The sequence below is a fragment of the Aspergillus bombycis genome (assembly GCF_001792695.1).
Source record: "Aspergillus bombycis strain NRRL26010 chromosome Unknown contig00097, whole genome shotgun sequence".
NCBI classification, from domain to species: Eukaryota; Fungi; Ascomycota; class Eurotiomycetes; order Eurotiales; family Aspergillaceae; genus Aspergillus; species Aspergillus bombycis.
The window spans coordinates 26853-54845 of NW_019170099.1; the positions used below are offsets into that span (position 1 = coordinate 26853).

Sequence of the window (27993 nt, forward strand, 5' to 3'; positions counted from 1 at the left end):
AAGTCGACTCCTTAGTGGGGGGGATTTATCGCTATCACGTCAACGCCGCCTCATCGCACAATAACTCTCGTTTCGCACATTGTTATGATCCTTGGCCTTATCAGACAGACTCGTTCGCTTGTTCTTGGCCTCTAAGGTTGCTCCAGTCTTGCCCTCATTGAACGAGACTCCTAATCTCCTGGATCGGGGGATTCTTGAGCAAAAGCGACTTGGGCCGGGACGCAGTTTCAGCTGGTGCAAGTTGCTAGAGACCTATCTCTTTACGAGATCACCCCAGAACGGTTTTTACCGGTAGCTCGGCAACGTGTCGAGAGAGACAGGTTCGGCGTTGGCCGACGGCCTAGACAGGCTGGATCTGAGTCAACTGTCTGAATCAACTCCCTCATCATCTGCGTCCGATTCGTTCGATATGTCGTCATCGGAAGGGGCCCCGGAGTCATGGATCTCCTCCTTTTGCTCCCTAATGGGCCATGAGTTCTTTGCCGAGGTGTCGGAGGATTTCATCGAAGATGACTTCAACTTGACGGGACTGCAGTCACAGGTGCCCATGTACAAGGAGGCATTGGAGATGATCTTAGATGTAGAACCAGAGGAGGATGAGGACGAAGAGGAGGAGGAAGAAGAGGAAGAGGAAGACGAGGATGAAATATTAGGTGATGAGAAGCCCCCCGGGTATCGGCGAGCGGGTGACCGAAGGCATACGCGGGTGGCTAGTGATCTGAGTGTGATAGAGAGCTCTGCTGAGTTGCTCTACGGTCTAATTCATCAGAGATATATTACTTCTCGGCCGGGCATACAGCAGATGCTGGAGAAGTACGAGATGCAGCATTTTGGCGTCTGCCCCCGCGTCTACTGCAATGGATGTAAGGTTCTGCCGGTTGGTCGGTCTGATACTCCAGGCCAAGAGACGGTGAAGCTCTTTTGTCCGAGCTGCCAGGATCTGTATACACCCCCAAACAGTCGATTCCACTCTGTTGACGGTGCCTTCTTTGGAACTACTTTTGGATGCTTGTTTTTCATGACATTCCCGGATTTGGACATTGGCCCTAGGCTCGACAGCTCTCTTGTATCGCCGACACGGTCATCCTCAGCAAATAACCAGGTCTTACCCGATGTTCCCCCCGCTCATCAACCGGTGGAGATCAACGGGGTACGGACGGCCAATTTCTGCCTTGGGCTTGGACCGGGCAAGCTCTACGAATCACGGATTTATGGATTCCGAGTTTCGGAGCGGTCTCGGACCGGACCACGTATGAAATGGCTACGGATGAAGCCCGCGGATGTTGAGGAACTCAATGAGATGGCTCGGTATGAGGCAGCTCGTCGGGAAGCCGACAACGACGGCGACACAGAAATGGGCGCCGCTCCTGCAGGAGGAGGGCAGAACCCAGCGATAGCAAAGAGGAAAAAGGCACCCATGCGGAGACGGCGGTACAACCCTGATCAAATGAGCATTAACGGCGCCGAGGCGGGATAAACAGGCAGAACAGCTATTATCATTAAAACTCTTTTGGGCGATGGGAAAGAAATATTTAGAAGGAAATATTGTGGAAGTGATGGAAGCGCGCATGTTGATTTTTGTGGTTCTTTTTCTTTTTCACCACTAACTCTTGGCCCACGGTCCTCTCAAACATCAACTGATGTTTTTCTTTCATATGTGTGTCTTCTTCTAGCCCAACATCCCACAGCTCCCCCGTTCCCTTCCCTCATCAACTATTCATGTATGTCTTGTTTATGTTCACTGAATTATGTCTCTTCTCTTTGACTGCATCAAGGCGTCTTCGGGTCGACTTGTCCGTCTTCCTGGCGTACAGATTCACGTTCGAGTACAGTACACAGAGCAATCATGGAATTAAAACTTCGAATGTTGATGGTTGAACTGGTTGTAGTTGGCTATTATCTTGATAGATGCAAGCATGAAAGCACACTTTCCGCCGCTGACTCTCGGGTATACCGCTCTGTCGGGCATACTATTGCACTTAGCATTTCTCGTCATTTTCATCTCTCGCATGCACCCATGCAAACCCGGATAGTCTATATTAGAGACTTAATCGAACGACAATAGACAGAGAGATTTGAAGGGAAGATGCATCCAGCCCGCTATCAACCTTCGTCTATGGCAGAAGTCAACTGTGATAATGCTCTGGAAATGAACTATACTCTCCAAGAAAACATGGAATGGCAAGGCCGTACAGCTTACTTATATTTCTATCTATTTTGCTCACATATTTGCAAAATGAGGCGTCTGCCATGTATCAGATTGCTAGTTGGTTGTTCTTTCTTCGAATACATCTCATATCCTTGGATGTATGGATAGTTTCAGACTATGTTTGTTTATGACTCCGTGTCGTGTTCTATCTAGAGAACGAAGTTCGATATTAGTCTCTTCACGGGGTGAGAAAGGTAGAGTCGGAGAGTATTAGCTTTGAGTGCTTTTCTATTCTGTATACTGTATGCTGGCGGCGTCAACAATAAACGCAGTAAAATTAGTCCGGCCATAACGTCACAGTTACGAGTTCTCAATCATTGGTTGTTTCTTAGGCCGGGGGCATTGGTAAGGTTGGAAGGTGCCTGTCTGGGCGATTGAAAAGACAGAAATAACATCATTCCTAGGCGAGACTTGTGTATGCATCAACAACAAAATTATTTTGGAGGTACGTTCGCGAGACATGCGCGGATAAAGTTTTGCGTATTCTCGCGAAAGGGCGCTGCGGATATTCCACAGCTGGTTGACAACTCTGCATCCACTTGCGCTTATCTTTGTATCAACATAATAGGTACATTTGTGCGGGAAATTCTTGTTTATTATGGCGCAGAAAGGAGGCATATTTATTCCATAATTCTGGTCTGCTTTGAACATGAACGAGGCCAGGTAGCCAAGCTGCGTAGCACTGTAGCTTAGTCTGGGGCATCAGGGAGGATTGGATAGTTGGTTGGGGCGCTCAGCGATGGTATACGATATTCGGTTCCGTGATAAATGCCATAGGAGATGTTAATACTTGCTCTTCCCTGTGAGGTGTGAGGTGAGCATACGGGTGTTGCTTTGGACAGGCATGCATAGATTTAGCAAGGTACAGCTTGAATTCGTTGATATGAGCCGTGTTGATAGAACCGAGCACGAGATATACTTCTAAAATCTCAATTGAAGCGCTGGGGTTGCTTGAAACAGTGCCATTTCGCTGTATGGAACGGTCTGTTCTGTATTTCGTACTCCGTAGGCTTTTAGCATACGTTTAGAAATTGCTACCGGTGTCAGAAGTAGGACCCACATTAAGACTTAGAGTAGAATTGTGGACGTGATAGCTTATCAAGCAGTAAGAGGTGCCTCGCCTGAGTCAAGGAACATTTGGTTAGTCCGTAAACAGAAAGTCAGTATGATTCATGCGCGACATTATTCCAAGCTAGAGGAACGGTGGATAACGTTTAGTCTTCTTTGAACCACGGCCTGGCCAAGCTTTCATTTGTTCAAGTGGATTGGGTTCAAATGAACAGCATCGGTAGCTCGCGGAGACTTGATATTATCATCAGGATGCTCTCGAATTTCGCAAGACCCAGACAGATGTTTGTACTACATCGACAGTCAGTACCCCTAGATATGGGCCATAAGCACTGCAGGGTAACTAATGGGAACGTACTGGTGCAAAATTTCTCCATACAGGCGTAAATTGTAGTCTCATTTCCCCACCAATCCTAATTCAGTGTCTCTCGCGCGCAGCTGGAGGCAATGAAGGAATATCGCCAGCCGCTATTTCACTTTGGGCAATGCAAACGAGTCCTTGGGATTCTCGGATCGTTCATCTGCTTGTATTTTGTTGGTGACACTCCCCGAGAGTAAGCTGAAGAGCTCGGGGTTTGTCCGAATCGAGAGTCGATCATAAAAGGCTTGGCTCAAGGGATTGATTGCCCAAGGGGGTGTGAAACTGGTGATAGACTACAGATTGATACAAGTTGATCGATGATGTTCGGTTCTTGGGGGATGGTTCATTCGGAAAGTGTAATTTGAGATTTCTTTGGTAAATTTAATTATTATTATTGTTGTTGTTGTTGTTGTTGTTGTTGTTGTTGTTGTTGTTGTTATTGTTATCATTTCCCCTCTCTTCAAAGCCTCTCTCTATCGGTAAACGATCGATATAAAGCGGTTGGAGGTATGGAGGTATGTACATACATACATACTCTGTATGAACTTTAGCGGATAAGCAAGGATAGAGAGATAAGGTCTAGAATACATCCCGTAATCTTCATCAATAGCCACGCGCATACTAATGATGCACGCTAAGGCATGCACTGTCATCGTCATTCATCACTCCGCCGTCCATTTCTCTCTCGTTGAGAATTACCCAAATTGTTAAGACCCCAATGTGTCTCTCAACAACAGGGATTCTTCGTGTCTTTCGTATTCATGTCGGACAATCGGCTTAAAAAATCTCTCACCAAATAATTAATGCATTTGGAATATTCGATCGATTCCCGAAAAATATGTTACTCGGGTTTCGCCGGTAACATGGACCCAATAGACGAATTAATTGGCCTCCTTTGAGCCGCCTTGCGTCACCTTCCTTGACGAATCCAAGGTCGGAATCGAGAGTTTTCGATTCTACACTAACGCAAGGACAAGGCGACGGCTTAGCCGGATACGAGTTGACTATCGAGTCAAGTATCACCACCACTTCATAGATTGTCGCGCATGAAATTCGATGGTACAAGTGTTCGAAATTAATAATGGCTCCCCTGCTTTCCGATTGCCGGTTGCAATCCATGTAACGTCGTAGACAGCGCTTGGTACCCCTCTTTTGAGTTAGTAGTTGTCTAGACTAGTCTCGATTTTCCCCTACATACTAGTTGTTGAGTCGTAGTAACCACTTTGACTAGGTACTCCGTACTAGTACTAGTACTAGTACTTGTGTGGTCGGGTATCTGTCAAGGTGGGGAATTAACCAATCAACTGTAAACCCACCGGTCCCAAAACCCGTGCGGGCTGTCAGCATTCAGTTTGCTCCCTCGACACCCTGATTGGCTCGCTCGGGTGTTTTGAATTGGACCTTCGAACCAAGAGGCTGATCATCCATTGCTCTGTGCCATGATTTTCAAAATGGCATAAGGCTGACCATCAGATCAAGTTCCGTGGCGGTTCAGGCGAATGGCCTGTACCATGACAGACCCTAAATGAAGTTAATACGGTGGAATTGACGCCATACCTTCCAGACCAAATAGACAGACAACGAGAAACGGGGAGGGGTAGACCAGAAAAGGAAAAAAAAAGAAAAAAGAAAAGAAAAGAAATCATTTTCCCTTCCGACTAACAATCAAAGTACGAGCTCGGTATATACATCGTAAGTATGCAATGTATTTTCAGGCCACCAATGATGTTCCAAGATAACCGGAACAGGGAATTGGTAGCGGTTGCTCATCCGTCCCCATCATGTGGCTGCGTGCTGTTGTTGGCTTTCCAGCACATCTGCAACCGTGAGGTCTCTCAAGGATCAGGCTGCACCAGGGTGTGCAGAGCCCGAACTGTTCCCCGAGATTTGACGGGGAGTAGGACGGGACTAAGTCCCGTGGAACGAGAGGAATGGTGGTTGTACGCACTTAAGAGGCTCAAAGTGATGGATCCTACAATATCTTTCTTATCATACTGGGTGGAACATTCACCTCGTGCATACACACAATATATACACTTCCCACTAATGGCCCGGGCCATAGAACTGGATAAGAGCCCCAAAACAAGTCTTCCTTCAAAAGTATCAAAGGTGAAGAGCGAGAACATTTCATTGTCCACTCATTGTCCATTTTCAGATGTAGCAGTCGCACGAGGTCAGAGATTCAACGTCCAGGGTAAAGCTTGCAAGGCTGAAGCTAGTTTCTCGACAATTTCCACCGGGTAATTGAATTAATTTAATTCAACTCATGAAATCGGCCCCAATGGATGTGTACATACATACACCGTACCACGTCATGATGGAGTGGTGGAGGCGCAGCATGTTCGTTTCTCGCGCAGAGCCCCACTGAAAGCGCCTATTTCAGATTCCAAAGACCAAAACCCTTGCAATCAATCTATTTCACGGGCCAAAACCGACAGGGCAAATCAAATCAAATTAATAAAATGGAAAATAAAGGATACCCGCAAGTTGAGTGCAGGGGGTTCTGTTCTGGCCCGGGCGTTGAAAGGAGCCTTTGCTTTTACCGCGTGCCAGACGGATGGCGCCGGAATGGGGCCTGTCAAGGGTTATGCCTTGAAGGGTAAATAGTGGTTGCTAATACCAAGATGCCAATATTTGTCTAGAGCAGCCTGCGTAAGTATACCCATATCCCCTTTCCAGCGAGTCCCCGCGGCAAATCACTTAGTTGAGCAGATTAACTTATGGCATATCGTCCAGGTATGATTCCTTTTGGAACAACCCTTAGGCAACCATACCCGAATCTGGAATATTTTGCGATCACTACTCCGTAGGTATCATTGCTAGTTTAAAAGTTACCCAAGGTTGAAGGTAGAGGATTCCCAAAAAAAATAAAATAAATGAAGATATGGAACGCGTCAGGCTCCCGCGAAAGAAATGCGAAAAACATAGGAAAATAATCCTGGGAAACGGTGAGTTTAAACATAAGAAATAAAATACATCATTACGAAATCGATATTGATCGTAAGAGGAACGGTCAAGAGTCAGAATATTACCCTGATTAACTTGAAATTCAACAAGAACTCCAGTCTAGCCCCCAAATCTAGCGAGCAGCCCAAGGAGGCCCGCAAATTGTTTGGGGGCCAAGCTGTACATACATAGCTTAAGGCCAACCAACACCCAAAGAGCCACCGATTGGTCGAGACCCTATTGTCAATGGTTTCACCTCAAAAAAAAAAAAAAGCTCTCACAAAAGTTCAAGCTGTATTCCACGACAATGCTGAGAAGACATGAATTGTAGGCGAATATAAATCACAATAATAACAACAGTAATGATGAAAGACAACAGGAAGTAGTTTGTAGCGTGGTCACTAGTGTTATGCCCTAAGATCAAGCTCCCATAATAGCCAGAACGCCAACCGCAATGTATTGATCAAGTTGTCACATCACCCAAACCCAAGGGCCTGTAAAGCTGCGCCCTGCCATGTCTTGTGATGTTTGAAAACAGATGGCATCCCATGCCCACCCAGAATAATCGAATGAATGAAATAAAACTCCACGGTATACACAACCCAATTTATCATACCAGTCGTCACAACAAGCCATCGTCAAAAGCAAACCAAATAACGTCATTAAAATAGAGGGTACGAGTGGGGAGAGCATGGGTCCGACTCGGGGGTAAGAGGGCATGCCAGATTGGGCGGCTCCGCTGGTGTCGATGGAGAGGAATGATCATCGCTGCAAACGTGCGACAGCGGCGGCATCTGAAGGAAGGGAATTAGTCTTGCTGAATACGGGATGTTTTGCAGATCGGCTGAATGAACGGGGAGGGGTATGTACAGGGATATTGGCCTCCGAAAGATGTTGAGAACTCGGACACAAATCGATGCCAGCCATGGATGCGTAACTCATGCTAAACGGGCTCACAATATCTTCGTCCGCGTAGACATGCGGCCTCTTGACTGGGCCTGTCGTAGTCATTGTGACGGGGAGAATAGATGGCACTGAGGCCCCATACTCTCCGTGATACATATCACTATAGGTACTCGGGATTGAATGATAGGGATGTGGCTGTCCATATGGGGACTGCCCGTAGGGTTCCAAATGGGAATACGAAGGATAAGAGTATACAGGCGGGGGTGATGCGGAGAGCTGGCGCGTACATTGATGGGAGAACATCGCCCCCCGGTCATCCTGTGCTGCATAACCATCATAAGCTGGGATCCTCTCCGCTGTAGCCCGCCTCGTGGCATCCGCGTTCGACTTGGAAGTGCGAGAGTTCCTAGCACGAGGCTTGGCCGGATGCGAACTCTTCAGCGCTTCAGTTCTCTCGTTGGACCGTTCTGGAGATTCTGAAACTGAGGCAGCCCTCTTCTCAAGGTCCTCTAAGCGGCGCTTGAGCTTTTTACCTAATACAATGCCCGAGTTAGAATAGATGCCCATATCATTTTTTTGGATGGCACACTAACGATAATTGCGCTGTGCAATTCGGTTCTGAATACGCCGCCGCTCGGCAAGATCTGATATCTTGGTCCAGTCTTCGTTTGGATTGGCATTTGGACTGAAGGCACTGCTGCTGGCGTGACTCGACGAGCCTCTTGAGCTGGTTGTTTGGTAGGTATGACTGCTTGATCGGTGCATCTTGGGCAGATAAAAGGATGTGGGGAAGAATAGCAGGAGAAACTGCCAACTTTATGTATGTAGAACAGAGCTTCGACCGTCTACGATTGGTAGACTAAATGAGGTCAAAGTAAAATTGAGGAAGAGCGGTACAGCAACAAAGAAGAGAAGATTAACTATATAGCTTCAGGTTCAAGTGGTCAAAGCCGTCAGCGATGATTTACCATGGGAACCTAAAACAGAGAAAGGAATCACGTAGTATTTAAAGAAGCGTTGGAGCCATGGTCAATCCACTAAAGAAACAGCCTACATGTAGCTCATTGCTTGCTAAGCCCCGGTCTCCGAGTCCAAAACAACCCATGACAGCGATTGAGCCGTTGCGATAACAGTGATAATCCCGTGTTTCGTTTAATTTTCTTCCTTTTTTTTTATGAGTTGATTTAATTTTAGTTTAATTTTGATTAAATTGAATAGTATTTTTTTTGGAATAAAATAAAAGAAATATAATTATTTAATTTTTTTTTCTTTTTCTTTTTTTTGGGGGGGTCCGGTAACATTAGTGTTTCGCAACAGGTGAATGCCTGGGGGCTTGGGGCCAGGGAGCCATTAGTACGCATGGCTTGACCATGTGTTGGTAGGGAACTTTTCCCGAATAGATGCGCGGATGTGCAGGGCTGCATCGCAAAATGGTTGGCGGGCTGACGGAATCCCAGGTTGTGAGGCTGTTGAAGCGGACCCTCCGATGACCGAAAAGACCGAGAGAGGGGAATTGACAACCAAGGAAAATGAGCAAGATCAGGCTGTGCTGAACCAACAGCCCCCAGGGTTTGACTTTTGTCCACCATCATCGGCCATGTGGTTCCAGATATTGCATTAGCAGCATGTCGCTAAGGTTGAAGCTGCATTCTCTAAAGAAGGGGGCGGTTTTCCTACTGTATTGATGAATGAGCCTTGCAATTCACCTCCATGCTAGACTCTAAAGGAACCTGATAATAAATAGCAACATCATGTAGAATGTAGATCTTCACACATTCCTTTTTCCCCCAACCCTTCTTCCTCCTCTTTTGGCTGTACTCTGTTTGGGGTGCTAAAAAAGAGACAATGCTGCAGCTCAATGACACGCTGAATTCCTCGCCTTTGCAGCAGGTTTAGAAAAAAGGGAAAAAGGAAAAGTAAAGTAAAAAGCCTCGAAACAAGTGTAACAACGGACAGTTTTCCAAAGCCGTATGTCCTTCCTAACCAGAATCTTTTACGAGCGAGCCAACAAAGATCAGTAAGGAAAGTGGAAGTTGCACAATCATGCATTGCCTGGTGATTTACTTTCCTTCCATGCATGTTACCCGGGGCACTTTGGGGTCCAACAAGGATGTTGCCCTTGTATGTACAGTATAGATGTATTATATTAGAAGGTATTTTACAAATAGCAAATTTTTTTTCCCTGGATTAGGGCAGCGAAGTGGCTTCCCGGAGTGCTCTCCAAAGGAAAACGGGAAAGATGCAGTTTCCCAGGAAGGGGCTAGCTTCGCACCTTCACTTAGTGACCATCTCTATGTATTATACCAGTAATGCCTGTATTGGCAAAAAAAGTATGGTTACACAATGAATCACTAACCTCGTTCCCATCCTCATTATCTTCCATGGTTACCTATTCTTAGACCGAGAGGTGCAGGTTGTACTAAAAGATAATTTTAAGCGTCTTTATTTGATGTCAGTCATCCGATGACTTGCATCCGTTCCTATTTTGGCGGACTCGAATTTCCAGAGTCCATCTATCCTTCTACTACTAGTAGTTAGTCCTCATCCGATGTTCAACTGTCAAATGGGGTTAAGTGCAGTACTTCATAGTTCCAATACTAGTACTATAAATCTATATGAAACAGATCTAAACTTTTTCGGTATCGTGATAGAGTACCTCGATATGCTCCTACCCCATAGAATTGGTGTTTGCTCCATACTTTGAGTTGGATGGCATACTCTCAAGATAGATATCTATCAACTTTAATTACGGGCATTGTGACTAGTTGCTTCGGTCAGAATACCACCGTTTTAAATCCCTCCCGGGTCAAAGAAATTAGCCGCCGGCCCCCATCCCACTATTTTAGTTAGTATACAAGCGTTGCTCCGTACATACTCTTTTATTAGGGTACCTTAACGAGAAAGAAGAATAGAACGGGGAAGTAAAATACATAGGGAAGAGAGGAGGTGAAAGAAAAGAAAAGAAAAGAAAAGAAACAACTATAATTGTATGTTGACTACACACCATTTCTAGCCAATGACAAATTTGTTGTCAATCAGAGTTACCTAGTAGTAGTATGTACGGAGTGCCTTAGTACGACCCACTCATTTACATGACAGGCTACATCTCCCTCCGGAGTTGGATAACTCTTGTGATGTTTTTAGGGTAGAATACCTTCTGACCAATCACACCCGGGTGCACCAGTTTCCAGAAAAGGCATTTAGGCAACTTCCGATTGACCTCGTGCATGCTTCCTCGACAGCACGAAACCAGAAGCAGGCAAACTCTGAAGAATGTTGAAGTGGATTGAACCAACATGGAAGGGTGCACGGCCTCGGTCTCTGCCACGTTTGTACAGACCCCCTTGATCTTGGCAACACACTAAGGATAAAGATCTCACCTTCCCTAGTGGACGGCGTGGGTACTCTAATTGTATATCGCTCCTCTTATTCTAAAACAACATGACTCTTGATAAGCATGAAGAACTGTGTAAGGCTGTGTTAGAGACATGGGTAACTGACAATATGTAAGAATGCGGAACATTGTTTTGCCCATGTCTTGAACACAGTGAATAATGTTATTACCAATCATTCATTCTCTCTCTTTCTCTCTCTCTCTGTGTGTATTTGTATGTGTGTGTATGTATTTCATTTTTTCCCCTATTCTTTTTTCTTTTTCTCTCTTATTTACTACATCTGTTGCTAGGAATAACCTCTACCTTGAATATAACCCGTGCGAGGCTTAGCTGTAAGGCAGATTACCCCACATACCATCATATTTGGGGGCGATAAACTAGACGAGCTGTCCTATAACATGAAACTAGTGCTCTTGCTGTATTAGGTTTCTACTCATTAATACGTTACTGGGACTTAAATCAATCCGACCGCCTTTTTCTTTCCCTGGGAGTAAGATGATTGGAAAGGAATTAGTTGCGTCAAGCAAGGTAGAGAATTCTTCCGTGGGTGCGTGTGGGGATGCGTCAATATGATAATGTCTATTTTTGGTTTTACCCTAGTCTGAGGTATTTCAAGGATTTACAACTATGAGGCTCAACTTTTTCTTCTCCTTTTTTCGTTTTCCTCTAAGAATCTATCCCTTCCAGGGTAATACGAGGTCATAGTCAGGACCCCCCTTGTGTAGGGCTGATGAAACGATGTCTCATTGGCGAGGATAGGAAACCAGCTAAGTACTATCTGTTTCAGGATGTATGCCTCGAGGTCACGCACCAATCACATGGTTGGTCCCAGTTTGGTTGTCATGCAGAGTGATATCTTTCGTCTTGATTTGGTGATGGTGGGGTCTGGGCCTGCATACTCAAGCATCCATTCATACTCATCCGCCTCATGACCCCTCGCCCATCGTATGTAACCTCATCTCTGTCTTCTCTTATTCCCCCACCTTGGCTAGACCCGTGGCCCCCGACAAAGTAAAAAATAGAAAAAACAGAGTTGTATGTTATTGTGCATCGGGAGAATATCACAGTGCTGATCAATACTAATGAGTCAATTACTTTGACTAACCTCTTACCGGCAGATAGGCCTTCATGGAGTCTAATAGCCTGCATAACATATTTCCAAGGATCGGGATCTTAAGAGACAAATATTCACGGTGACGAATTGTTAAACCTTCCAGCAATGATGAAATCTGTTGATACGGTCTTTGGCTGCACCTAAGTGACACATATATATCTGCACTAACTAGCAGTGATTATACATATTCTGTCATTTAGTACCTATCGGCAATTTCCTCGCATTAAATACTTGTTTTATATGATTACTTTATCTTCAGTCATTTTTTTTTCAATAGCCCCTCTAACTCTGGAATTTGATCACTGGTTATAGTATATACATTATTAATTTAACGCAGGGTCATTATTACCACTGCTCCGCTTACAGTAGCAGACTAAGCCTAAGGATTATCCGTGCCACCCGAGAAGATTACGAACACCAATTGCTTACCCGGGTATAGGTGACCGCACGTGGTGACAGGCTTGACATCTGACGGGCGAAGTTAAGTAGTATGAACGGTGGAAATCTCCACTGTATACTGTGTACCTGCCCCGCCCCCAAGTCTACGCAGGTATGGATCCTTCGGCGAAGTAATTTATGCATCCTCTTCGATCGAGAGGAGCGTCTTACTTAGCTTGCCACCTCCGCCCGCATTTCGCTAATACATTCCCCTTTGATTCGTTGAAAGAGACATGGTTATCGAAAAGATTGCTGTATCAATTTCAATTTATAAGGTCGAGGCAAGTTATACGCCGAGATGTAATCTATGTTGACTTCATTCGCTAAAGGTGGTGTGGTGGAATCAGCACAGGATGGCATTCCTTATACGATGCGTAAACGCAAAAAAAAAAAAAAAAAGTCTGAAAAAGCGAAAGATACAAGGCCGGGATTCACTATTTTCAACAATTACTGAGTACTCTTGGAATGGCCCGAGTGTCAGAACTCCGGTCAATGTATAACATATATACCGTGCGGCCCATGCCTACTAATTATAGGGTGCGAGTCACTCTGCAATTATAGAGGATCAATTGTCCCGGGGCGGAAGAGGTAGGGGAGGGAGGATTAGCCTGTGGGGTTTTATTGAATTAGAAAGCGATACAGAACTACTTTGTGTTGGTGCTGTCCTAACCAAGTTGACGTGATAAGTAACAGGCGTCGCTCAAGGAGCTCGTTTGGGTTTAACATGTCCATGCCAGTCAAATTCTGAAGGTCACAGCTAACTATTATTTCAATATAGTTATACCAGATTTCGTTCTAATCGACTACAGCATGCCTACTGGGATCTATGACCACCTAGAGCTATCAAATGGAATATACATTACTTCTCAAAGAACATATACACCCTGAAAGGTTCACAGAACGATAATATTCGGTGCCAGACACGAGAAATCTTCAGCTCCGTGGGTTTGAGAAACACCGATTGCCGCTAATAGCATGACACCTTTTCGTAAATTTCTCAAAGAATTACACCTGCATTAGTCTAACCGGCAAATCCCATAGGAATGAAGGAAATTATATTGTTCTGTTGGCAATCGGTGGCTGTTGGTGAGCTAAAATAAAACCCGACATTCGGCAGCGCATATCTCCGTGCCTTGTCGTCGACAGGTTTAGATAATGGATGAATGGAATGGCCTTTCGGCTCTCGTCGGCATCCCTCCCTACCAGTCCGTGCCTTCCCACCGGATTCCTTCTCCGCCAAATTGACTAAATGCCCTGTGTTGCACCTTCCCGTCGTATCCGGAACCCGCTGTGCAGCACAGCCTTGGTGACGGCTTGACCTGGTATAGAGTATTCAGATGTGTGCTGATCAACGTATCCGCTGTTGCTGGCCCGTGTCGGATGAATGGGGACGAATTATTGGAACTAATTGGGCGGGAACGGATCCTGCCGACGTTACGGTTCTGGACGTCATGTAGCGTACATTGTGGATCTCCTCGTGGCTGACTGGAGATTCTTCTCAGGCATGACAAGATGGCTTAGGCCCCTTATGCATGCCCGCTATAGGCCTACATAGTACAACCACGCCTCGCTCCTGTTGGGGTCGCTACGGATACAGCGTGCCTCAGGCCATCCATACTCCGGACCAGTACTTTGACAAGTTGAGGTTCGAATCTTTGAACGATGATAGGAACCGGCCTATACTATCGTCAATTATTGACATTGGGTGTATATCGCTCTGTCAAATGGTCAAGTAAACTACTGTACAATACATCCCTATCCCACTGGATTGTCATTCCAACATTGGAATACTACCTGTTACTATATTTATATTATAACTGATCGTTGGGATCGTCGTATTACTTCCCTGTAGGAACACGCCTTAGGTTGACAAGGTCCGTGACATGGCTCTTCAGGCGCCCTGTGAAAAGGGCTCCAAAAAGGCCGACCGAAAAAGTACCTTGTAGTATGGCAGGGCACTGGTCAACGATCTAACTTCTTATAGGCTAAGTCGTCATTTGCGATAATATGGCGGCTGAGCCTATGACTTGTTGAGGTTCAAGCGTAAGGTGGTAGCTGCACAGTTGATCACTTCCTTTTTGAGGACATCTACAGAGGCCATTCAAGGGTTGCTAGAGGCTTAGTTTCGTGGAGGTAGGTTCAGCAGTTGTCGACTTCCCCAAGATACTCACCAGTTACTACAACCAGACTCACAAGGTATCTTTTACTTCTTGAGCGTTGGGTACTTTACTCCAGCTGGGTAGAAGAAAGAATATTTTGCAAAGCCGAGATAGCTAGAGTTTCTGCATTTTCGTTTGAAGATAAGTTATAATGTAAGATGGCGCTCATGCTAGTTGAAAAATGGCCAAATCAAATTATAGCAGTGATATAACCCAAGACTGCGAATAGTTCCTCCTATCCATACCCATAAAGAATCATGTAAACCACTCTAAACAACTTGTAGCCCATTTTGTGCGACCGAGGCTTCATTTACAGGACGTAGCTAGTAAAATCAGTATAAGATCACAAAGAATGCATCCCACAGCAGACTTACCTCCACTTATGATCTTCATCACCGTACTGGATCCCCTCAATCCAGTTTTTCATCTGGGAAGCAATCTCGCCAGCTTCCTCATCTTCCTTCAAGCCGCAGTCGACCATCTTGCCTTTGTAGCTGATGCTTCGTACAGGGCTTACGATGGCTGCGGTGCCAGATCCGAATACCTCAACCAGCCTACCCTCGTCTGCTGCCTCAGCAACCTCAGACATTCTAATCTTGCGCTCGGACACAGTCCAGCCCTTTGGTGCTAGTCTCTCCCGGGCAAGTCCCAAAACAGAGTCACGGGTCACACCTTCAAGAATCGTTCCATCTAAAGGAGCAGTGACTAGTTCCTTCTGCCCTGTTTCCTTGTTCTTCAACGCAATAAAGAGGTTCATAGTTCCGACCTCAGTCACGTATTCTTCCTCACCGAAAAGCCACAAGTTCTGTTGGAAGCCTCGGGAGGCTGCGCTCAGTTGAGGAACAATGCACGGAGCGTAGTTAGCACCTAACTTTTTATCTCCAACACCACCGGGCCAGGCTCGAACAGCATAGTCAGTGGCCTCTAGCGAGATGGCCTTGAAACCAGTGGGGTAATAAGGCCCAACGGGGCTTGCGATGACGAACAAAAGGGCAGAACCCGGTGGTCCAACCCCAAGGGTACTTTGCGTGCCAATCATTGTGGGCCGCAGGTAGAGTGAGTAACCCCGAGCACTATTGCTATTAGCTGAAATACGTGGCGAGTCAGCGATGACCTTACCTAGGGATGAATCTGCTGTCTAGTTTTACGAGCTCTCCGACTAATTGAGTCAGAGCCTCACCGTCAACGGTAGGGAGAGCGATTCGCGATGAAGACTTGTTCAAGCGCTCCATGTTCTTGTCTGGACGGAACAACCGAATTTGACCATTGTTGTCTTTATAGGCCTTCATGCCTTCAAAACATTCAAAGGCATAGTGAAAAACACAAGCCGAGGGATCCAAGCTAAGGTTTTGGTAGGGGACAATACGAGGGGCATCCCAGCCATTGGATGCTGACCATTCAATAGCAAGCATATGATCTAAGAGAGGTCCACGTTACTATAGGCACAAAATGTGGCTGATTCTTTGGATTGCGCATACCAGTAAAGGTCTTGCCAAAAACGAGATCCTTAGCAGGTGTCAATTCTTTAGGGGTGCTCGTTTTGGTAACTGTAAGCTTTGAAGGATCAATGCCAGCTAGCCGGGAAGCAACGACTGGAGTACTGCTGAAATGCCTCTGCCATAATCGGATTGTGCTGAAGCTCTGGTTCGGAGGTATAGCCAGGCTCTGTAGCGCCTTGCGGCGAGTAAATTGACGCAGCGAGTTCATGGCTGCGCGCCGCAAACTGAGAACCGCGGTACTCACGGGTATGATTTCGCAGAGTGTCTATCGACCGTGACACAACTAAGGAGAAATTGATGTTGGTGAAAGACAAGAGTACGGGCAGGAAAGCTGGCAGCGGAGTTTGAAAGGCGGAACGGGCTCCCTTTAACAGATGAATGAGTCTTATCCCACGGGCCCTAGGTCCAACTCCGGAAGACCCAGCGATAACCGAACTGATACGGAAGCCAAACAAATGCGCCCCACACGACCTCGAATGGCAATCTCGTCATATAAATCCAGTGATGGAAATGTAAAGAGCAATTTGTTAATTGTTGGCGGCCGTCAATGTACCTTTCCCAGAAGTTGACCGCGAGATTGTTGATTAACAGGCCAAAGTGATTGATTGACAATCCGGGGCTGACGTCCGAGGTCGGAGTTTAATTTCGCAGATAGCCGGCAATAGCCTTTGCGGCGTACCATTCAAGAGCGGTGGGACACGTGATATCAACATGAGCTGTAAACCGTTCCACAACCGTTCATTGGCCACAGCATCGCTTATCACGTGATCATATCCGTCCTGATGGCAGCAGATCAGGTATGGGTTTCGAGATAGATAATTAAGAATAGCGTGTAGGGCTGAGGTGAACCAAACACGTGTTTTCCCTTTGACTTTACCTATTTGTCGACGCCCTTCTCTTTCCGTGCAATGGTTATCCAAAGTGGACTGTCAATATCTGATTAATACACTGGAGGGCATCTTGCGTGAACCACAGCTTGCCGAGGCATTCTTACCACTCCATCACCACATCGTATCAAGAAAACAATCGCTCTTGGCTACTCAGCCCAGAATACTTCTTGGTTCTATGCTCTTACACTATCGGCGGGAGAACCATGTTTTCATCAGCCCTGAAATCATTCAGTTCCAATATATCAGCCAATTATCAAATTTCTCCGCAACCCGCAGTGATCTCTGGTCCTTGGAAAGTTCATGATGGAAAGAAAAAGTCCACCGGCACCTCGGCCTCCATTTTCATCTTTGACAAGAAGTCACTCGAGTCACGCCCGAGCGGTCTAGGTGGTCGTTCCTCCTCTTCGGCAAAGAAATTGCACGAGGGTGTCGTTGAACGACTTAAACGGGAAGCCGGGAGCCTGACACGGCTCAGACATCCCTCTGTGCTCCAGGTTCTAGAGCCCGTGGAGGAAACCCGTGGTGGTGGTCTTATGTTTGTGACTGAACAAATAACCACATCTCTTGCCAGACTCCTGCAAGAGAAAGATGCGCAAGAAAGCAATTCGAGGTTGGGCTCGAGGTCTAGCCGTTACATGGTAGAAGAACCTGACGGAACCCGAAGGCGAAGAGATTTGGAGATTGATGAGCTAGAAATTCAAAAAGGACTTTTGCAAGTTGCCAAGGGCCTCGAGTTCCTTCACGAATCTGCGGGCCTTGTCCACGGCAATCTCAACCCCGAGGCCATCTTTATCAATGCCAAATCCGACTGGAAGATATCAGGTCTTGGGTTTGCCGGCCCACCCAACTCCACAGACTCTCGGTCCTCCCTTCCACCGTTAGCTTTGTCGGAAGCCCTTTACCAGGACCCTCGCCTCCCTCCCTCCGTCCAATTGAATATAGACTATACGTCACCCGATTTTGCATTGGACTCCAATGTTACTACATCTGCGGACCTGTTCTCCCTTGGGATTATCATCGTAGCTCTATATAACTCCCCGCACATCTCTCCGCTCCAAGCTCATTCGAATCTCAGCTCATACAGAAAATTACTCAGCTCTCCCTCCACGACGCCATCACAAGGCAATAATTTTCTTTGCTCAGGCACTATTCCGAAGGAGCTCATTACGCACGTATTACCCCGGCTAATAACTAGACGACCAGCGCAGCGTTTGAATGCCCGTGAATTCCAGCAATCACAATATTTCGATAACATATTAGTATCTACGATCCGTTTCTTGGAGTCCTTGCCAGCCAAGAATCAGAATGAGAAATCACAATTCATGCGCGGGCTGCAGCGGGTTATCTCAGAATTTCCAGTGTCCGTGTTGGAAAGAAAAGTGTTGGGTATATTGTTGGACGAGCTGAAAGATCGTGAACTCCTACCCCTCATTTTGCAGAATATCTTTGCGATCCTCCAGCGCATTCCCAATGCACGTCGTATACTTCCAGAGAAGGTAATTCCTCGAATCAAGGAGCTGTTCCCGACAGACAAAGCTGCTGTTCATGAACGTGATTCTAAGAAAGATGCGGGCCTCATGGTTGTTCTTGAACACATGAAAATCGTGGCAGACAACTGCTCTGGAAAGGAGCTAAAGGAGGATATCTTGCCACTAATCCGGCTAGGTCTAGACTCACCTACTCATTCCTTGGTAGATGGGGCTATTAAATGCTTGCCTGTCATCCTTCCAATACTTGATTTTAGCACCGTCAAGAACGAGGTATTCCCTCCAATCGCTTCTACATTTAGTCGAACAAACAGCCTTGCTATTAAAGTACGATGCCTGGAAGCATTCACTGCGCTATGTGGTGGCTCTTTAGACGAAGGAGAGTCGGTCGAAGATGACTTGTCTGGGTTAGTCCAGAAAGGCAACTCACAGCCAATCAGGTCGTCTATTTTAGACAAGTATACGATACAGGAAAAACTCGTCCCGTCACTTAAAGCGATCAAAACGAAGGAGCCGGCTGTCATGATGGCGGCCTTGCATGTGTTTCAACAGATCGGCACGGTTGCTGATACCGAGTTCCTTGCTCTGGAGGTCCTGCCAATCCTTTGGAACTTCAGCCTAGGGCCACTTCTCAATTTACATCAATTTGGTGAATTTATGAACCTTATTAAAAGCATATCTTTGAAGATCGAGCGTGAACAGAGGAAGAAACTACAGGAGCTCTCTTCGGGAACAGACTCAAGTGGATTCCAAAACGGCGCGGGAAGTTCCTCGAAGATGCCCAATAACTTAACACAATCTAATGTGGACTCTACGAGAGATAACTTTGAGCGCCTTGTTCTTGGGCGGGGTCCCGATGCTTCAAGCTCCAAGAATACTGATCCCTGGAGCAGTATGCTCTCGGAGGAGGTGTCTGCTCAAAAGCAATCAACCGCAGCATTCTCCTGGTCAACAAATGTGGCTGGATCGGCTGGCAGAGGCAATGCCCTGTCGGGTGCCTCAAGTCTCAGTATGCGCTCCATTACACCTGATTATAACTTGCACTCGTTTCCTTCGCTGGAGCCTACTGCTAGGCAACGATCTTCTCCAACGCCTGCCTCCCGTACCTTACAAGCAACATCACCTGATACTTGGAATACGTCGAGCTATCCGAATAGCCAGAATCCTGTGTCTGGTTCAGCCTTGGAGGCTTTAGCTAACATGAAGGTTTCTGGTGCCTCCATGTCCGGACCAAGCGTACAACCAACCCCTAATTATGCTGCGTTTTCTATCCCTCCACCTCCGTCTTCTCACATCGCGTTGGGGACTTTCCCAAACTCTGGTAGTCTGACAGCTGCAAACAAATCCCCCTTGGGGATAAATACTCCCCACAATGCATTCTCGAATAACAGTGTGTCACAACTACAAGGCAATGCAAAGCAGGGGCTTGACAAGTACGAAAGTTTATTGTGAGCGGAATGATATTATAGTACTATAGAACTCAGTTGGTTAACTTCCTTCTTTCTCCTTTCCTACTTTAACTACCTTTCTCTTCCTTTGATATTCTCACGTTTATGTCTCTTCTATGAAAGAAACATGGCAGGGCATGTGCCCATATCTTCTTTTCTTTTTTTCTCGTTGTTACATGTACATAGTCATGTGCTATCCGACATATATAATTTGGGAGCCAAGGCCTAATCATGAGCTAATATGTTTCCCTACTTCTGTATAGCCGACAGGTATCCATAAAGATAGAGAGTGGGTCTGCACTCTGATAAGCTGTCGAACAAACTCCACTTTTGCCAAGAATTGTGTGTATCCATGATGCTACCTCTAGTCAGAGAAAGACTAAGGAGATACTAGGTACTTTACTGCTCAACTCCAAGAATGCTCGCTGTTCGAGGCGCTTCAAAGCGCTTGCCTTCGGAACATTTTCTCCACCGCCCCCCCGGACCCTTTCTTCTGCCCCTCACTCGTCCCCGTCCTTCACATCACTCTTCACGTACTTGTTCTTCTTTCACAAATAACCTTTCCACAAGCACTGTATCTCTTACTCACACGCATCAGAAAATAGTCATGATGGATGAGAAGGTCAAACAGCACTATTTGGCTGACTCACCTCCTACGGTGGTTCGCCTGGAGATCAAACACCACTTTGACAATCTCAAGGATGCAAAGCTGAGGCGATATGCGCACTACATAAGCAGGTTAGTTTCTTCCGAACCCCAGTTGCACAATTTTTACTAGTCGCATGCGTGGCCATCTATTCCATTGGTGTACACAACGCTGATAACCGAGCTTACTGTTGGAATATTAGAGCGGCATTTGAAGGCACTCGCGTTACTTTGCGCCAGGTTTCCCCCGAGTCTGAACCGATCTACGATCTTATAATCGCACTCTACCATGCCTGTGATGGAAACTGGACTGATCTCGCTAAAAATACCAATGTAAGCGACGAGCATTTGCGTTATTTCTTGGAATATTCCGCCCAGTTTCTCGGGAATTGCGGGAACTACAAAGGTTTTGGTGACTCCAAGTTCATTCCTCGACTGCCTGTAGAAGCCTTTCAGGCGTTGGCCTCATCCACCTCAGAAACAAGAACAGCATTTGAGAAAGCCAATAGGACCGGAGGTGGTATTTATGAGACAAAAGAGCAGGCGCTTATGCACCTTGGTTATACAGATGGTGGCCATATGACTACTTATTACCCTGATTCTCCATCCGTAACGAAAGATGAGATCACAGCTATTGGCGACCTTATGGAGAAAAACGGGTTACCTCTGGAAAATACAAGACTTAAGAAGTTGCCATCCGGGGACTTTGAATTGTTAATTGCCTCGGGCGTTACTTCTCCCCCTGTAAGGGACAGGGATCTTGGTGAAGTCGACGCTTTGGACCTGGATGGTAATCTGACTGGAAAGAAGCTGCGCCTGGTCTTTGGCGATCACATAGAGGAAATGGCAAAGATTGCCCATTCGATTAAGCAAGCGGGACTCAATGCAGCAAACGACAACCAGAAACGGATGTTAGATGCATATGCCTTGTCGTTTGGTGCCGGTTCAATTGAAGCATTCAAAGAAAGCCAGCGGATCTGGGTGAAGGATCAAAAGCCAAGTCTGGAGGCCAATATAGGGTTTGTAGAGACTTATCGAGACCCGCATGGAGTGCGAGGAGAATGGGAAGGCTTCGTTGCTTTGGTATGCCATAAGCATTATAAGTTTTGTCACTTCTTCATTTGCTGATATCCAATACCTGAGTAGGTTAACCTAGAGCGTACCCGAGCCTTCGGAAAGCTGGTGGATAGTGCAGAGCTCATGATTCCCAAGCTTCCATGGGGCAAAGATTTTGAAAAGGACAAGTTTCTCAGCCCAGACTTCACCTCGCTGGAAGTCTTGAGCTTTCAATCTTCCGGCATACCTGCTGGCATCAACCTTCCCAACTATGACGATATCCGTCAAAACCTAGGTTTCAAGAACGTATCTCTTGGAAATGTGCTTAGCGCTAAAGCTCCTAATGAGCCAGTTCCCTTTATTGCCGAGAAGGACTTGGAGGTTTATCGCAGATGCCGTGACCCCGCTTTTGAAGTCCAGGTAGGCATCCATGAACTTCTCGGGCACGGAACTGGCAAACTTCTCCAGGAGACCGCCCCAGGGGAGTATAACTTCGATATTTCCAACCCTCCTGTGAGTCCAGTCACGGGAAAACCGGTATCCACATGGTACAAGCCTGGTCAGACCTGGAGCTCAGTTTTCGGAGCCATCGCCTCTTCTTACGAAGAGTGCCGCGCCGAGTGCGTCGCTATGGTGCTCAGCTGCGACTTTCACATCCTGAAGATTTTTGGGTTCGGGAACGGACAAAAAGATCTCACCAACGAGGCTGGGGATGTCTTGTTCGCGGCATATCTGCAGATGGCTCGTGCAGGCCTGGTCGCCTTGGAGTTCTGGGACCCCAAAACTCAGAAATGGGGGCAAGCCCATATGCAAGCTCGCTATAGTATTCTGCGATCATTCCTTGATGCCGGTGACGATTTCGTGAAACTTTTCTATACCAAAGAAGATCTTTCTGATTTGGAGATTCATCTGGATCGATCGAAGATTCTGACACATGGGCGTCCATCCGTGGAGAAGTACCTGCAAAAGTTGCATGTCTACAAGAGTACTGCGGACTTTGAAGCAGGTAAGAAGCTCTATGATGATATCACGTCGGTTGATGAGTGGTGGGGGACCAAAGTTCGTGAGGTTGTTCTTCAGAACAAGGTCCCGCGTAAAGTGTTTGTCCAGGGCAACACCATCCTACATGGGGACGAAGTGACCCTTAAAGAGTATGAACCGACGCTTGAGGGAATGATCCAGAGCTTTGTTGAACGCAATGTCTAGATTCATAGATAGATTTGCATGCGTTGGTGATGTAGTCAACTATATCTGGATGCGAGATACCCCGTTTATAGTGTTCCCCATAAATTCGAGGAACTTCATAAAACTAACCGTCCTGTCTGATATTGGAAGCGTGGGCATTTTGTTGCTGGAGGTGTAGTCATGTGACCGGATGTTAATCCATGTATACAACAGATCATGAAAGTATGCCTAGTGAAGGTTTGAGAAATTCATTGCTATAAATGGCTGTTCACCAATGTTCGTTGTGTAAACCAAGTGATTGTGGCGGAAGTAGCGTAGTAGCCCCAGGTGCTCTGTAAGCCAACTTCAGCCAAATGTTTCCACCATCACCTCTAAGCGCTTCCCTCCCACACTTCTCCCATTGTCTTTACCTCATTCACAGTTGCAGCTTCCTGTTATTTTGTACTGCCCATCATTCATCAATTTCTCGTTTTTCCTCCCCCTTAAAGATAGCTCGAGCATAAAAGTCAGTCTTTCACGAATACCCACCGCGTCTCTATGTTTTACCGACAGCTCTAGACACACACCACTCCTGATCGGCGTGAGAAACGGGAGTCTGACCCTCTTCGATCAAAGGGGAGCCCCTCACAAGTAGCTCCTCACAATCCGTAACAGCCACACAAGTACAAAACCCGTCCCTGTTATTTCGAAACGAATCCCGACACCTTGCCGTGGCAATCGGGTTCTCCTGGCTCGCCTACCACGGCGCGGCCGCATCATCTCCCGGATTCTACAGTGGAGGAAGACGACGACTTCTATACTGCGCCGCCGCCGCATTTCCCGTCCTCGCAGGCTTCCTCATCTAGCTTTATCTCAGCATATCCTCCACCATTCTTGTCTCTTGTGTGCCATCCTGGAGCTGATCCCGATCGTGCCAAAGTTACAGGTCCCGAATCCGAGCCAGCTTTCGTCTCGCCGTTTACATCTCCGTCCTCCGAAGAAGAACCACTGAATTCATATTCCTCATCATCCGTGATCGCGGAGTCCAAAGATACCTTTTCCAGGGATCCCAAAGATTATTCTCCGGGAAGGTCAGCGGAAGAGGGAGAACCTCCTCCCCCGTATACCGAAGGTTCGAGTCCGATAAACTCATTCACCTACGTTATGGCTACGGCAGGAGGCGCGTCGAGTATTATCACTCAAGTACAACAGGCAGGTGGACCACCGATAAACACTCTAGGAGGTATGACACTTGATCGGCACTTATGATCATCTGTTCGAGCCAATAACTCACCTATTCAAAAATCTAGACATCGGCGGCGATGAACATATAACTCTGGACCTCAGGTGAGAATTCGCGAACCTTAAATTACTGGCCGTTTATTTCTAATATGGCTTGCAGAGGAACCAGGTTCACACTCTCTCGGGACGAACTGTTGACACTGCCGGAGTTTGTCCTTTTATCGCTGTTTCCGAATGGTTTGCTTCCAGATGGACACATGGGCACCTTTCACGAAGGTGATATTTACCCCGTCGATGTAAGTAAGGCAAAAACGCTCTATCGCTTCTCACATAAGTTCATTCTCTCAATTGATGTACTCTTCTTAACATATACACGTTAGTATGATCCGGTGTCTCTCCAGTACATGCTTGACTTCTTCCGCTCCGTCGCTCAATCCATCCCGTCGTCTCCTGCAGCCTCGACATCGCAAGACCTAGACATATCCCCCGATTCCATGCAAGGATCGACCAGGGACATGCTCCAGGACCGGGCAGGGATCATCGTGCTGCGGGAAGACCTTGATTTTTATGCAATTCCTCCACAGCCGGACATCGATCACGCGGAAATGATTGAGGTCAAGCGTGCAGCTGCAAGAGCACTACTGAAACAAGATGGGATCTTCTCTGGATTAAGGAAGAGCGATGAGGCCGGTTCAACAGAGCAGCATCTGATCGAGATGCTGACTGCAGGGTAAGCTTTATATCTTTGAGCGTCCAGCTCTCTTTATAACCTTAAATACTAAGATAATTATAGCGGCTTTGATCGTGATGACCGGTGGGGTCACCGTGCCCCAGAGCCCAACAAGGCAGTTATCTGTAGCCTCGCGTTGGCCAAACTCCGTACTGATATCAGGGGTGACATCCCCAATAACAACGCAGTTGGCATGGCCCAAAAACTCCTCTTATTTTGGAGAAAACCTGCTAGAAGATGCTGGTGGGAGGGTGTTGAGTTGGAGAATATCGAAGGCGTTCAAGGTAAGGTGAAAATCTGGATTCGGAGAGTATGGACGTTAGAAATGGTAAGACTTGTGAACCCTGCCACTGATCTGATGGCTCAACCTAACATGACTGCAGAGTGTAATTGGGCTTCGATAAATCAATTCCCACTAATTCTCCAAGCTTCGCATCCTTCTCGTGCATTGTCTTGCCTGCTAGAAGCAATGGCTTTCTTTATTGTTTCTCGCAACTCTTTTTTTCTTTTTCAAGCCCATCTTTGGAGGAGTTCATGATACCCCTACCTACTTCCGCGTCTGCCGTTGCAGGCCAGGGGAATGGCGTATTCAATTAAAGATTGAGGGTACTTGTCATTCTGTTTATTGTTTCTACTAGCTAGCCGGACCCCATGCATTGATATAACCCCTCTTTTTCTTTTTCTTTTTCTTTTACTACCTACTTGCTGTCTATAGTTGACATTTATATTCTCAACATCTTTTTTTCTTGTTTAACTAGTGATAACATTCTTTGATTGAGGAAGTCTTAGGCATCTACAGTACAATCTTAGGACCTGATTCACCTCTCTCTTCTTCTTCTTCTCCTCTTCCTCCATTTTTGCCCCTGCTAGAAGAAGACAAAGAAAAATAAAAGAACAAAAATCTGGTAAATTTTGAATCGATCTCACTGATCCATAGATACTCTAGAGTACACGCAATAGTTCATCACATACACGTGACTCTAATTCCGAAACAGGATTAGCGGGAGTATTCCGGTGGAAAACGCGACAATGCAGAACAGGCGGAGCTCGACCGCGATCACTGTCAGAGGAGCTTTGGCTTGTACTAAAGACCAACCTGTGCAAGTCGCTGACGCAGGCCGACCATATCGCATTGTCAGACTTATTGATCGCATTTTCAAGTGGAAGCGACTCGCCAATTCACTTGCAACTTGCACATACATATTCTCCTCCACCCTTTCGTTGACCGCATTCAAGATAAGAATTGCTTGTTCGCGAATCGGAGCGCCCTGGCAGATCAAGAAGGGACATGTTCTTGTCCACATAACTGGCCAACATGTCCCCCCTCAGAGGCTATATTACTTCTTATTCTCCGCGAGTCCGCCAATATGGAAACGCGCTTCTCACACCGGTCATTCCTCCAAGCCAAACCGGCCCGACACCTCGAATGACAAAGAGAGGAACAGCAGCAATAAACTACGCTGAAGATGGGTTTGACGACGATGACTTTGAGGACAGTGAAGGTCCCCGACGGCCCACTGGCTTGAGGAGCCTTCGACGGGAAGAGTCGACTATTGACAAGGTTCCTTTGGCGGAAAAGTTGGGAAAAGAAGTCCATGCTCCTGTTGAGGTTCAAGGGGTATTTCGGGATTGGATGATCAAGAGGATGCTGAGGCCTGTGTATGCTTTGCTAATCACCACTCCCTTGCTCTATCACCTGAAGCTATTGCGGAGGATGCTAACTAAGTTTTTGCTGTTATATAGCTGCGCCGACCAACTGCAGATTCAGGCGCAGCTCCCCCTCACCCTAATACCCATTCGCATTGATTTAGAAGTTCCAGCGCATCAACCTCTAGAACCCTTTCAATTGCCACGAACTGTTCTGGATCCCGGTATTAACCCTACCCTCCCCGGCTATAGAAGACCCGAGCCTTTGCCTGCGTACAGGATCAAGGATACATTCCTTTGGAACCTTCACGAAGCGCTGGCAACTCCTGAAGAATTCGCTACCGGCTTTGTTCGTGACTTAGACCTACCCAATCCACAGGCCATGACAATGGCAATCAGCAATCAAATTCGTCAACAATTAGAGGAATATGCTGGTGTTGCACTACATCCGCTATTTCAAAGTACAGTGCCAAAGCCGCCTTCTGCCAGCCAAGCTGGTGTATCGCGCGATGTATCCGCAACTCCCGCTCCTGCCGCCACGCCTGATAGCAGATCCAACACAGTGACTGTAATCAAAGAACCGTTTGTTAACGACAGTTTCTTGAATCCAGATGATGCATACCGATGCATGATTAATCTCAACATTAACCTGCAAAATAAGCTATACACTGACAAGTTCGAGTGGTCTCTGCTACATCCTCCCGGCATGGCAGAGGAATTCGCAAAAATCACTTGTGCCGATCTGGGTCTTGGTGGAGAATGGGTCGGAGCTATTGCGCATGGTATTTATGAAGCTGTTCTAAAGTTGAAGAAAGAAGTTTGTGAAAGCGGCGGGTTAGTTAGTGGAATTGGCGGCTATGGGAATGAGATAGACAACCAGGCGGCCAATGGCACTGAGGCTGGCTGGCGTTATGACCCGGAGGGACTCGGCGATGAATGGGAACCCAAGGTGGAGACGTTGTCAAAGGAAGAAATTGAGAAGCGGGAAGGCGATCGTGAACGGCAGATCCGGCGTCTACGACGAGAAACTGCTAGGTTCTCTTCTACTGCAGGCATAACTCCAGACGTTTCTCGACAAGGTAGCGGAGGCTATTTTGACGTTGACAGTGAGACCCCTCTAGGTAGGGGTGAAAGGAGCAAACGAAAAAGGCGTTTCCGCAGCCTGAGCCCATTGGGAAGAGGAGGTACACCTGGTGGACGTGGAACTCCAGACACCTCTTCAGGCGCTGGGTATGGCGGTGGCGGCGGTACATTATCCGATTGGTTTGTCCTCTCGCTCTGCTACTGTTCTTGACCTTCCGTGACTGACTTTTCTTTTCTTCCAACAGGGAACGGCAAAATTGGCGATGCAGTAACTGCATGGTATGGGGCACCGCTGTTTGGGCTGTTCGGGATGGCCCTGCCGGTCCAAGGGTAGGAGCAATACAACTGTAAAGTCTGCACTATGCTCAGTTCACTGACTCACTGTACTCCAGACACTTTGCCATAATTGTGGTCTCCTATACGAACGTGATAAAGTTGCACCAGAATGGTCCAGAGATCTACACCGTCATGATATACCGATTGGCCGAGCATAGTCCCAACCGATT

General features: G+C 46.8%; 6 protein-coding genes across 6 annotated transcripts; 4 read left to right on the forward strand and 2 right to left on the reverse strand.

Annotated features, from left to right (window-relative positions):
* Positions 1-409: 409 nt before the first annotated feature.
* ABOM_009677 (casein kinase II subunit beta) lies at positions 410-1477 on the forward strand (the record flags this gene model as incomplete). Its single annotated transcript, XM_022536805.1, has 1 exon — positions 410-1477. The coding sequence occupies one exon, from the start codon at positions 410-412 to the stop codon at positions 1475-1477; it is 1068 nt and encodes a 355-aa protein (XP_022385744.1).
* Positions 1478-7346: 5869 nt separating this feature from the next.
* Positions 7347-8255, reverse strand: ABOM_009678 (bZIP transcription factor; the record flags this gene model as incomplete). Its single annotated transcript, XM_022536806.1, has 2 exons — positions 7347-8023; positions 8084-8255. The coding sequence occupies 2 exons, from the start codon at positions 8253-8255 to the stop codon at positions 7347-7349; spliced, it is 849 nt and encodes a 282-aa protein (XP_022385743.1).
* A 6651-nt stretch (positions 8256-14906) lies between these two features.
* On the reverse strand, positions 14907-16303 carry ABOM_009679 (branched-chain amino acid aminotransferase, cytosolic; the record flags this gene model as incomplete). The annotated part of the gene is made up of 4 exons (XM_022536807.1): positions 14907-14919; positions 14971-15669; positions 15716-16013; positions 16075-16303. The coding sequence occupies 4 exons, from the start codon at positions 16301-16303 to the stop codon at positions 14907-14909; spliced, it is 1239 nt and encodes a 412-aa protein (XP_022385742.1).
* Positions 16304-17188: 885 nt separating this feature from the next.
* On the forward strand, positions 17189-19924 carry ABOM_009680 (putative protein kinase Scy1; the record flags this gene model as incomplete). The annotated part of the gene is made up of 1 exon (XM_022536808.1): positions 17189-19924. The coding sequence occupies one exon, from the start codon at positions 17189-17191 to the stop codon at positions 19922-19924; it is 2736 nt and encodes a 911-aa protein (XP_022385753.1).
* Positions 19925-20530: 606 nt separating this feature from the next.
* On the forward strand, positions 20531-25161 carry ABOM_009681 (dipeptidyl-peptidase III; the record flags this gene model as incomplete). Its single annotated transcript, XM_022536809.1, has 9 exons — positions 20531-20658; positions 20769-21648; positions 21712-22821; positions 23461-24028; positions 24096-24132; positions 24188-24323; positions 24408-24757; positions 24821-25085; positions 25141-25161. 9 exons carry the CDS (start codon positions 20531-20533, stop codon positions 25159-25161), a joined length of 3495 nt encoding a protein of 1164 aa, XP_022385754.1.
* A 911-nt stretch (positions 25162-26072) lies between these two features.
* Positions 26073-27981, forward strand: ABOM_009682 (putative RSC complex subunit Sfh1; the record flags this gene model as incomplete). Its single annotated transcript, XM_022536810.1, has 4 exons — positions 26073-26416; positions 26501-27667; positions 27733-27817; positions 27880-27981. 4 exons carry the CDS (start codon positions 26073-26075, stop codon positions 27979-27981), a joined length of 1698 nt encoding a protein of 565 aa, XP_022385751.1.
* Between the last annotated feature and the right edge of the window lie 12 nt (positions 27982-27993).